At 53.5% G+C, this 12177-nt stretch overlaps 1 protein-coding gene across 8 annotated transcripts in view; it reads right to left on the reverse strand.

The window, feature by feature from the left end:
- Positions 1-2455: 2455 nt before the first annotated feature.
- Positions 2456-12177, reverse strand: part of NEURL1 (neuralized E3 ubiquitin protein ligase 1) — a 76988-nt gene continuing 67266 nt past the window's right edge. For all 8 annotated transcript variants that reach the window (XM_045803037.2, XM_087862738.1, XM_087862737.1 and 5 more), the window contains 3 exons: positions 8970-9659; positions 5376-5522; positions 2456-4923 (listed from right to left, as the gene is read on the reverse strand). In XM_045803037.2, coding sequence (XP_045658993.1) covers positions 4685-4923; positions 5376-5522; positions 8970-9659 — 1076 coding nt within the window. In that variant the 3' untranslated portion in view covers positions 2456-4684. The remainder of the gene's footprint in view (positions 4924-5375; positions 5523-8969; positions 9660-12177) is intronic.

A 12177-nucleotide genomic window follows, 5' to 3' on the forward strand; every position in this document is an offset into this window, starting at 1 on the left:
AAGCAGAAGGCTGGCTCGAGCACGTTGGAGGCAAGCGAGAGGCACGTTGGCGTGAGGAGTGTGTGCATGTTTGGAGTGGCTGGGGCTTATGTCCCTTCCCTGGGAAGGCGGCTTCCAGAAGAGGATGTCTTCTAGGCAGAAAGGGAAAAGTGAGAAGGCTGAGGGAGGATTTGGAGTCTGGAGTATAGTCTTAATTCAAAAGAAGGAAGAAGTCAATTCCGAGTGTTTTAGGAGGAAGAGAACAGGTACAGAGGGAATTTACTGATTCAACACCCAACGGTCCAGTCAGGGTAGGTTGGAAAAGCCCTGATATTTGGCCACAGAAGCAGCTGACCCGAGGAAACAGCTACTTGCTGGGCCACAACCTGGGTCCCCAGTATGCTGTTAATGAATAGTCACTGATTGACTTACTGGAGAGGGAGAACCAATCTTTGAGTCTGGAGGCTCTGGCTCCAGAACATTCCTCCATCTCCCAGGTTCCCAGCAGGTTTTGCCCACATCCCTTTGTCCAATCCACAGCTAGCCTCTCAAATTGTTCGAATTGGTCAAAGACCAGTGACTATAATGGGCTGTATGGTAATGACCCACGACCCCCAAACTGGAACCTCGGGGTCCAGATACCACCAGGCATGTCTGGGAGGGAAGCAGCCTCATTTCTTCTTCAGTTGACACCAGTTATTCCTGAGTATCTCTACAGATACCTGTGGTGACTCAGTCGGCTGAGCCAGCCACACAGGTATGACTCAGAAGACGGGCCACGCACACTCATCCACGGACATGCCCTTACATTTTTGGTGGCCTGTCACCAGGGCACCTTTCCATAAGCACCTACTTCAGAGAGAGAAGGGTAAACAGAGCCCCTGTTCTTGGATCTGCAACTTGTTCTCTGCAACAGGTTTTCTTTAAATCCAGGACATAGGATGGGAAAGGGTTTCACCGACAGTCCCTGAGAGGTCTGCAGGAAGGTGACTTCTGAGTGAAGATGTGAGTGGTAGGTCCCTGAAGTGTGGTTTGTGGGCCGCAAGGTTGCCTGTGAACTGCCGGATGTCTCTGGGTCTCCAGAGCTTTGGGGGATTCTTCACAGTGACCTCCCAGCTCCTAGCGGGCTCTGGGGTCAGGAGGAGGTTATGCCCTCTTCTGCCCTTAGCAGAGCAAGTGAAGAAAAGGACAGTGAATTCAGCGCAACTTGAGTGCTAAAATATTTCCAGGATCAATGGTGGTGCTAAACTATCTCCATATTTCTAATATTTTTAATAGTGGTTTTTTTTTTTTAATTGTTCTCATCACAAAAATACAGTGTCCTTGGGGAAGGGACCCAACCCCTTGGCCTGCCACTTTCCAGGTGTCCTTTATCATGTTGACGGGACTCTTTGGTCTGCAGAAAATATTCTGTCTTGGCATGCTTCTAGACTGTAAGATTTGGGTTGTTTTGTTTTGTATTTTATGTTTACATCTTGTATTTTCCTGAAAACTAAATAAAGTTTTTGGCCTTTTTAACTAAACAGAATCACCTCTTAATTCTCCCTGCCGTCAGAAAAGCCACCCAGCTGAATGGCATAAGGCACCGTGTCCAGAACACAGCGCGAGCTGCAGGATCCGGGGCCCCTCTGAGGACACTGGAGGGGCGGGGGGTGAGGGAACAGGTAAGTTGCCACTTTTGTTGGTGAGAGCCATGCTCAAGTTTCTCCCCCCTTCCCCCATATCCCCCCTTCCCCACTGACAGGAAGCTTTCCGGGCAGTGGCTGAGGCTTTGAGAGCGAGAGAGATGCAGATCTTGGGGCAAAAGACCCACATCCAGCAGGCCTAGCTGGCCCCTCGGCTTGGAGCCCCGGATTCTCCCCTGCTCTTGCCAGACTCCAGTAAACACGGCTGGGCCGTCCTGGTGTAGGGACCAGAGCATCGTCCCAGGAGAGCGGGCAGGAAGGCACGCATGCTCCCCCCACCAAATGAGCAGGATTCCCAAACTGTGCCTGGACCCGCTCCACCACTCCCAGCTTCTACAGCCAACCGGATATACTCAGCACATCTAGAAAGTTTCTCTAAAGGTCTCTGGCCAGAGGCCTCCCTTTTCTATGCTGCCTTCACCCATTCAGTATTGGCCCCTCCTGACCTGTGTGACGGATTTGTTATCCTCCCATTAGCCCCTAGGTGGCAGTGCCACCCCACAAGGGTTTGGGGCCAGGTTTGGGCCCACCTCAGCCCCAATAAACACTGCTCCTCATGGATCCAGGGATTTGAGGACACCAAACGGCACTGGCTTCTCCCTTTCAACTTACAAGGCTCACCTGGCATTCTGGCCCCTGCTGTCCAAGCCCTAGTCTGTCTAGACTGTCATGCTCCAGTCCCCCACTCTAGGGAGTCTCCCCTATTATTGATACCTGACCCTTCACCTTCACCCCCACCCTGGCCCTCCCTCCCCAGCCCTCCACACAGCACAGCACAGCACAGCCCTCAGGCTGGTACGAAATCACCTTTATTCACAATCACAGCGACCCAAGTTCACAAAGGAGGCAGCAACTATCCCAGCACTAACAGAGACAGTGATGCAGATGGCTTCCTCTCCCCAAACCTCAGGCCACGCAGCCCCTGCACTGAAGACCTTCCCTTGCCTCTGAGATAAGACTCCTAATGGGATGGGGCCACCACCTGGCTCGCCCCACCCCACTCCCGCGGAAGGGGTCTCCAGGGTCAGTGACTAGGGAGTGGAGACCCACAGTGGAACCATGACGTCCTGGAGGCCTACTGCAAGGCAAGGGCAGACAAAGGCCCAGCCTGGCATTCTGACCTCCCACTGCTGTCCCACCCAACACCCCATAGCAGCCCCTCACCTAAGAACTCCCAAGAGACACACAAAGTCTGCTCTCCTCCCCAATCATTTTACAGACGTGGCAGCTGAGGCTGCGAAGGACTCTGACCCGGCCAGGGCCACCCAGCTGCCCAGTGACCAGGTCTAGCATCCCATAGTCCGCCAACCACAGGGAGCAGCAGTCTTTGATGGTCGTGAAAAGCCATCAGAGAGGGCAGAGGGCTGGGAGGCTGGGAGGAGACCACGCCAAGACTCTTGAGAGCGGGTGCTAGCCCATGGCCTATCAGGGGAGGGCAGCAAGACTAGGACAACTATAGCCTAAGAGCAGGGGCAGGGGGCACGCCACCCCGGAACCAGAAATAACCCAAAAGGGCCGGGACCCGGCCCCTTCCCTCCTCATCTTTCCTGAGGGTAAAAAGCCTTACTAAGAACAGCCTCCCCGCCCCTACTCTGAGTAGGCCTACCCTGTTCGTGGCCCAAGCTGGGCTCCCTTCGTTCAGCCTTCCCACAACTTTGTATGTCCTCATGGAAGGGGGAGCTCCTGACATGTTGGAGCCCGGAGAGGAAGGGCACTTCGTGGCTCTGGGTGACCCACCAGCCCAGGGTACCAAGGAGGCTCAGTGTGTCTATCCGTAAAATGAACAGTTTGACAGGAGGCTTCCCTTTTATGGAATTCTAATTCATGGTAAGCAGAGATGGCTATGGACTTTAGACTGGAGCCTGGGGAAGATTTTGAGTGATAACGACCTCTGCAGCCCTCTCTCGCCAGGCACTCCGCACACCAGGGCAGCATTTCTAGGGGTCTGGGGGATGGCAACTCAATCCTCCCACCCCGAAAAAAACCAATCCACAAACCAAATAAATAAATAAATTAAAATAAGAAAAAAGGCTGGTTTTACCCCAGGGCACCCCACCCCCATCCCCACTCTAGGGCCCTGGCCTTGCCCAGGGGTACTATAGAGTATCAGCCAGGCCCAGGACAGCACTGAGATCCAGGAGGATGGGTCTCAGAACACAGATGCAAACTGCTCTTAGAGACCCTGCCAGGAAACGGACGCTGCTCTCCAGCCCACACTGAGGCTGTCCCTGGGCGGCTGCATTTGGCGAGATGACGGCGGCAGAAAGGCTATGGCCAGGAGGGGGCCCTCTGCATCTCATCCAGGGCACAGGGTCAGAGACCCAGAACCTGCAGCCTTCTGCGGCCTGTCCATCCACCCTGGGTGAGTGGGAGAGGGACATCACATGGGGGCTGCTGCCTGCCCAGGGTGAGAGGTATCCACTGGCCTTAACCCTGGCTGCCAGGCCCGAGGTGCAGGGAAGAGAGGAAGGAGAAGGCGGGTACAGGTCAGAGAGTAAGGCAGCAGCTCAGGGGCTACCTGCCTAGGGCTACTGTCGAGCAGGTTGTACACTGCTCAAGGACAGCTGGCTGAGAGAACAAATGGAGAGTCCAGGCCATACTCCGAAGGCCCTAACTCAGGGACACATCTGCCCAGAGGAAGGGACATGTTTCCTAATTCCCACGTGGACTAGAGGACTTCCTACCAATCTGCCCCAGATGGGGAAGAATTAGGATAGGCTGAGACCCCCATTTAGCCCCTCGGCATGCAGGGTACAGTGGGTGCAGAGAAGGGAAAGACAGGAAGAGAATGGACTCTTCCCCTCCCCTCTGCTGGGCAATTTGTTTCTGCCCCTCACCTCCCTGCCTTATAGCCCCTTTCTTCCCAAACCTTCGAGGGCCTCAGTTTCCCATGTTTAATGAAGAAGGGAAAGAGTTTCCAAAATGAGGAAGAAAAGAAGGGGCCCTGTGGGCTTGCCCCTCGGCTGGAGTGGGGCCAAAGCCTGAGGAGGCAGGCGTGCAGGGTGGAGCGCCACGACGGGCTAGGAGCTGCGGTAGGTCTTGATAATGTCCTTGATGGGGCGGCGGCAGATGGGGCAGCAGGCGTGCAGAGCCTTCTTGAGACGCAGGCCACAGGCATAGCAGAGGCACATGTGGCCGCACGTGTAGATGACCGTGTCCACTGCATGCTCATAGCAAATGGTGCACTCATCGCTCCACTGTCCTGTGCCTGGGGTCACTGGCGACTCCGGCAGGCTCACTGGGGAGTTGGGGGCCGTCCCTGGGGACAAGGGGATACCAGTCAGCAGTTCACGAGAAGAGAACCCCCTGGTCCCTTGTCTCTCACCCCACTGATTGGGATCTGTTTCCCTTGACAACCCACTTTCTGGCGCAAGGAGGCCTCGATGAGGGGCCAGGGTGCCCATGAGGAGTGAAAAGAGAAGAGGGGTAGAGGAAGGGAGGGGGCCCAGAGTCTTTTAAGGAAGGCCCGTTCTGAGGTATCCTCTGGTCTTCCCCGTGTGCTAACAAGTGCTCTGAAGAAAGGTGCCCAGCTGGGGGACAGGGTGGGATTCACTCCAGAAATCACCACCCAACAAAGGTTCACTGAGCCAATCTGCAGCTCCTCCAGGGCCCAACTCTGACACAGAGGCTCAACGGCCACCTCAGCCAGGGGGTCTGTGGGTGGGGAGTCTGCCACGGACACCGCGGAACGGGAGCAGCCAGCCTACTTACCGCCAGCAGAGCCACCCAGAGGTCCGGAGCTGCACGTGCTGAGCAAGGGGTCGGAGAGGCGGCTGCCCAGGGCGCTGGGTGAGGTGGGCGTGGAGGCAGGGGAGCAGGAGAGCGATGGGATGCCCCGCTCTGCCAGGATGGTGGAGCCTGCGGAAGGGGAGGGAGGGACGCGCTAGCCACGGAGAGGCCTACTGGGAGAAAGCTCAGGTCTCCGCCCCTCCTAGAGGTTCCCAGGAGAGACAGTGCCAACACGCAGGATCATACAGCCCAGCCACTGGGCGGGCTCAGGGCAGGATTCCATAAGGCGGCCCAGCGCCCTGCCCCAGCTCTCCGTCTCCACCTACAAACTGGAGAGCCACTACAGGCTCTGGTGTTACTGCACCAGCGGTCTCCAAACAAGCCCTCTGCCTGGAATCCCACCTCCACCCTTCCTATGCATCCTCACCTTCAAGGTTTCCCATGTCAGAGAACAGTCCCCCTCCTCCTGCCTAGCATGGCCCTTCCAGCCCTAGCCTGACCCTCCTGTTCCAAGCCCTGTGCTCTCTCCGTCACCGCCCCCAGATATCACCTACTGTCTCCCCTGCATTGGCACCTTTCAGATGCCCTTCAGCATCTCCCAAGCTCGTTCTGTGCTACATTCTCTCCCTCCTTCCTTCCCTCGCTCCCTTCTCTTCCACTCTTCTCCTCACCTTCTTCTTTTCTTCCTCCGCCCCCCTCACTCCTCCCTTCAACAAGATACTAGGCACCAACCAGGTACCATCCATTGTGTAAACACAACACTGAGAACGAGACCCACAGAGCCCCCAAAGACCTAACTGTCCAGGGAGCCCCTTGGGGCTGTCCTCAAACCCCCTCCTCTGGGGAGCTTTGACCACCCCCACAAACCACATTACTTTATTTTGCACTGACCAGCCACACACACCACGTACATGGGACTAAACCACCACCGAGCTGGGCTCTTACTTGTTCTTTTCCCAGGTACGCAGCTTTGTTTTCCCAGGTGAACTATGAGCTTCCGGAGAGCAGGAAATCGTGTTCACCTGTGACTCTCCCACAGGCTCAAACATACTGCCCTACACATCAGTGCTCCATGAGATCCTTCTATCATTAGATGTTCTAATTCAGTTAATAGTCACTGTCTCTAAGAATATGCATTAGATGTCCACAGGGTTTCTCTGATGTTAATAGTTTTCAAGTAAATTAGCATCTTCTTTCAGAAATTCACACCTATTTACCTTTCTTGCCTTACTGCACTGGCTAGCGTTTCCAGAACAATACGGTCAGGCATCCCCTATCATATTCCTGACTTAAATGAGAATGCTTCTCGTGTTTTGTTATTAAGTATGAAACTAGCGATAGTTTTGGAGTAAAGGAAATATCCTTCCATTCTTAGTTCATTTAGGCCTTCCACGAAGCACAGCACTCCTCTGTAAGGTAAATAATTACCCTTCACGCACCGTCACTGGTTTGTTTTTCCTTTGCAGTCCATCAGGATCCCCAAACACCAGCGTGGTGCCTGAGAAGCCCAGTTCTCCTACAGCGCAGGTGCACTCTGCTTGGCACACATTGTTTAGCATATATCTGGGTGACTCTACTCATCTACTCATCTATTATTAGGTGGTGCTGGGGCAGGATGGTACCGCCCCTCATGCAGGCCCCTTCATCTGAGGAGCAGTGGCTCCCAGTGAATGTAGCCAAGTTTGTTTGTTTGTTTGTTTGTTTTTTACCTCAGCCTGATTTTTTTTCTGCACCCAGTCTGATTTCTTTTTATCCCATCCTGAATTTTTACCCCAACTTCTTTCCTGATTTCATTCCTTCCTGATTTATCTTTCCTCAATCATAACTTCTTAACATCTTGCCTTATTTCTTTTCATTCCTTTTCAAATTTTTTTTCACTCCATCCTCATTTGGTCTCTTTCCAGAGTAGGAAGTCCCCACTTATTTTATCTGATTTCACAAACTCTTAACACACAATCACCAACAGCATTATACACACAAATACGCACAATTTACTCACTCGCGTGTGCCTATACACAGACATACCAATCTTAGAGCGTACCACACACTCACATACACACATCACCCTCCTGGGTGTGAGGCCTAGGACGGGGCTATGAAGCCCAGAGGTCTCCAAACCTGCCCAAGCAAACCTGCTTAAATAAAGAATTCAGGGGCGCCTGGGTGGCTCAGTCGTTGGGCGTCTGCCTTCGGCTCAGGGCGTGATCCCAGGTTCCTGGGATCGAGCCCCACGTCAGGCTCCTCTGCTGGGAGCCTGCTTCTTCCTCTCCCACTCCCCCTGCTTGTGTTCCCTCTCTCACTGGCTCTCTGTCAAATAAATAAAATCTTTAAAAAAAATTTTTTTTTTAAGAAAGAAAGAAAGAAAGAAAGAAAGAAAGAAAGAAAGAAAGAAAGAAAGAAAGAAAGAAAGAAAGAAAGAAAGAAAGAAAGAAAGAAAGAAAGAAAGAAAGAAAGAAAGAAAGAATTCAGAGGGGTGCCTGGCTAGCTCAAGTCAGTTAAGCCTCCGACTCTTGATTTCAGCTCAGGTCATGATCTCAGGGTCATGAGATCAAGCCCCGAATCAGGAGCCTGCTTGGAATTCTCTCCCTCTCTCTCTAAAAATAAAATCTTAAAAAAAAATTCAGATGCCCAGGACTTATCCAACATCTACAGAATCAAAATCTCTGCAGGTGGGATTCAAAAATCTGTACTAGGTCCTCCTAGAGAATCTAATGGAACTAGCCCAGTCTACTGCAGCTGATTAGAAGGCCAGCTCTTGCAAAGTATGAATACCTGTGCACTCTGGGGAAACAGAGGTCCCTGGAGATGCTTTGTGAAAAAAAGATTTCTGGTCAAATTAGTTTAGAAAAAGCTGTACACCATAACCACCACCACCCCCCCTCCTTAAAGATTCACACTGCATATTAAAGGCTCTGAGAAGTTCTGCAGTAAAGAATCCCCCACTTTTTCTCACAGAACACTCTGAGAAACGTAACTTTCACAAGGCCACACACCAGTCCATTCAAACTCTGTCCATTCAAACCCAGGAAAGAAAGGCCCAGACCTCTGCAACCCCATCGTCTCCAAGGCCCTCTGCTCAAGAGATTCCCCATCGGCTCCCAACCCAGGCACCACGCTGCACAAACACCTTGGCTACCGATATACCAAACTTTCTTATCCAGACCCACAGCCATCCTTAAGAGGCAGACACTTTAATTCCCATTTCGGAGAAACGGAAACTGAGCCTCAGAAAGTTAATTGCTGGTGAAAACCTTTTTTCTCATTTTTAAGTGGTCACTGGTCTGTTTATGCATCTGTGGGGACACGGGTTAATCAGAGTCTGGGAGTGAAAGTCAGTGATCCACACTTTTCTGCCCGCCCCCAGGATGCGTCTGGTGAGACTGGAGGCCAAGGCCTAGCCGATGGAGTCCGGCCCAGGACTCATTTCGGTGCCCGGGACTCGGTGGCAAGACCGCACGAGGCAGTGGGGCGGGCGCACTGGCCCTCTTTTCTTTCCCCGATTTCCCGGATGGGCCGGGCCTCCAGGAAAGGCACGGTGCTGGGTCTGCCGGAGGGGCCGTCGGGGGAGGCACTCACCGAGGATGCGGATCTGCGTGACGGCTCCGTGCAGGCCGAAGAGCATCCAGAGCGGCTGCGAGGCGTCCACGCACAGCTGCATGCCGGCCGCGGCGCCGTTGTGGCTGAGGTGCAGCTCGCCGTCGGCGTTGACCACCAGGCCCAGGATGTCGCCGCTGTGCAGAGGCCCGGGCACGCGGCACACGGCCCAGAACTCCTTGCGGTCCACCAGGGCCTCGGGGCTGAAGGGCAGATCCGCGGGCCGCAGCGTGCCGGGGTCACACGTGGTGACGCCGAAGGAGAGCGCGCCGGGCCGCGCGGCGCCGGAGCGCGTGACCTTGACGAAGATGGTCTCGGCCACGCGCACGGGCCGGCTGGTGAAGACGAGCGCGCGCTCGTCGCGCCCGTGCTCCAGGCGCGCCACCGTCTGCTCGTCCAGGATGCGCACGTGCGCCCCGGCACGCAGCGCGTGGAAACGCAGGTCGCCGTCAAGTTGCGCGGGCAGCGCGCGGCTGTGCTGCGAGTTGAGCGAGTTCTGCGGGATAGGGCAGCCGGCGGCTGGCGCGGCCTCGTCGCCGTCGGCGCCCGGCACGTTGAGGTCGCACAGGCTCACGGAGAGGCGCGCCTCGTCGGCGTCGTGTCGCAGGGACGGCCGCCGCAAGGCGGTGAAGGAGCGCGGTCGCAGGCAGTCCGGAAGCACCAGCTCGCTGTCTGCGGCCAGGGAGGGGGAGAGACAGGGCGACCGTTACGCGGGCCACGCCGGGGCACCGGCCCGGAACCTGCGCGCTTCCTCCCGCCAGCCGTTCCGGCTGCGCCGTGAAATACCGACGGCTTCGTGAACGGCACGGAAGAGGCAGGCGCAGGGTCGGGAAAACAAACTTAGGGTTAGAAACAAAGTTACGCTGGACATCTATTTGTTTAAGCAAAGGATCAGCGCTGGAAGGAGGGACACAGAAATTAAAAACATTCCTTCTACATGGCACACTTATGAAAGTTGTTGTTGTTGTTATTATTATTATTATTAATTATTAACTTAACTCCTGGGCCCTCCGTTTTGATCCCCAGCAGCTAAAACAGCGCTGAGCACTTGAGTCAACAGCAGTAAATATTTGTTGAATGCACTGCGGACATCCTACCCCTCTGGAAGGTCAGAGGGAACCCACTTCCCCAGAAGAACTCTTGGCATAAGTTGTCTCATCTTATCCTAACAATAGATCCTCTGGAGCAGAAGGACACGGAGGCTGAGAGAACTTAAGTAAATTTATCCAGGATTTCCTTTTGAAAGTTACTTCACTGGAAATCAACCCTTTTCTCTTTTTAATCATACAAGTAAGACTATTTTGTAGAAAAGACAGTTCAGCAAAAAGAAAAAAGAATCACCTCTCAACCCACCATCCGGGGAAAAATACTCTTAATACTTGGGTGAGGACCTTGAGCTTTTCCCCCCCAATATATTCTTCTGTTACTTTTTCTAATACGAAAACCAAATCATGCTATATAAACTTTTTAACCTTTTATGGGTAACAAATCTCTTTGAAAATGTGGTAACTTTGACCTATGTCCTCAGAAAAACACATATTCTTCCTAAATTCTGTGGATAATTTCAGGACATCTGTGAATCCCATAAAGCCATCCATGGGCATGGACTCCAGGCTAAGAACACTGCTATACAGATTTCCTTCTCAAGACTAGCTTTTCCACTTACTATGTCCCGAACACCCTTCCATGCCAATAACCATGTTTCCAACACCATATTTTTTTAATGGCTGTGCTATGTCCTACTTTATGGAGTCCTATCATTTATAATAAAAGTTATGCATGATGAATTACCCCTGCATTTCATCCTTAAAACATCCATGGAAGTGTTCCCATTATGGAGATAAAGCTCAGAGATGTGGTGTGACAGCCACCAAGTGGCAGATCCAAGACTGAAGCAAGGTCTGTCCAACTCCCGACATCACATTCTTCGCTTTCAAGCTCTCATAGTCCCCAGATTTGGCTAGTGCCACTGTAGACCACATCATGGGCCAATCCTTCCCTGGGAGCCTTTTCTCCGAGCCTCCCCAAGGGAGAATCTGTGCTTTCTCTCCAAGACCTGGGTAAGGATAGCTGGGGTGTTCAGTGTGAAAGCAAAGCTTGGAGGACTGGACTGCTATGGGCAGCTGAGGCCAGAATTCAGCTCCAGCTGAATCTAGAGACAGTCTCTAAAGGCTCCTTGTTTTTGTTCTCCCCCTGCCCCTTCTAGGAACAGTGCTGTTAGGGCCCCGGCAAGGAGAGGGTGCTGGGCCCTTCCCCCAAACCCCCTGCCTCTCTGGAGAAGCCTCTTGGGGCCTGGCTGGTTGGGATTTCCCAGCATCATGCTTGGCAAGAAGGAGGGAGCCAACTGGAAAATGCGATTATTCCAGGGAATTGACTCTGTGACAGTGATGGTGCAGGGAGGCTGGGGGCTGCAGAGAGGCAGAGGCAAGGAGGCCCGAACAGGAGGAGGAGGCCTGAGAGACAGTCGTGGGGACCTGGGACAGGCTGTGGGCTGACTGGGGGGCCCAGGAAACAGCCCCTGCTCCCCACCCTTCAGGAATTGCAGGCACTAGCCCTAGAGGACTCCAGGGTTGGAGATGGAGAGGAAGGGACAGGGACAGCAGGGTGACTAGAAAACAAAAAAGGTTCAGAGATGCCCAGTCAGAGCCTATAGGAAGAAGTCTGTCACAGGGCTCGCACACATGTGCACCCCCACACTCCTCTCCCCACCCCACCCCACACACACTCAGGACAATCAGCCCAGGGCCCATGGAGCTGGCCAGACCGTGAACACAGATTTCTGAATGGGGTTGGATGTGTGCTCCCCTGAGCTCTGCCCGTTCAGTGGTCCTTCTGTACCTGAATATGCCTGCTACTGGGCCTCCCAGACCCGAGCCACTGCTAAGCTCCTCTAAGAAAGCGACTCCTTCTCTTAGACTGAAATCTACCTCCCTGTATCCAAGGATATCTTGGATAGATTTAGTTCTCAGCTTCAATGCCCTTCTGTGCCAATACTACCTTCTGGGGCAGCCCCGTGGAAAAAACAACTTCCCTTAGGGAATACTCAGACTCACCACACACCTTCCCATCTCTTAGACAATGAACAGAACCAGACTCAGTACTCCAGATGTGCCCTGACTAGCTCAAGGCACAGTGTGGCCACCACCTCCCTTGACATTTACACTGTACTTCTCATAATGTAACCTAAGAG

Source organism: Ursus americanus, chromosome 6 (genome assembly GCF_024610735.1).
Source record: "Ursus americanus isolate L20-20 chromosome 6, mUrsAme1.1.p, whole genome shotgun sequence".
In the NCBI taxonomy this organism is placed as follows: Eukaryota; Metazoa; Chordata; class Mammalia; order Carnivora; family Ursidae; genus Ursus; species Ursus americanus.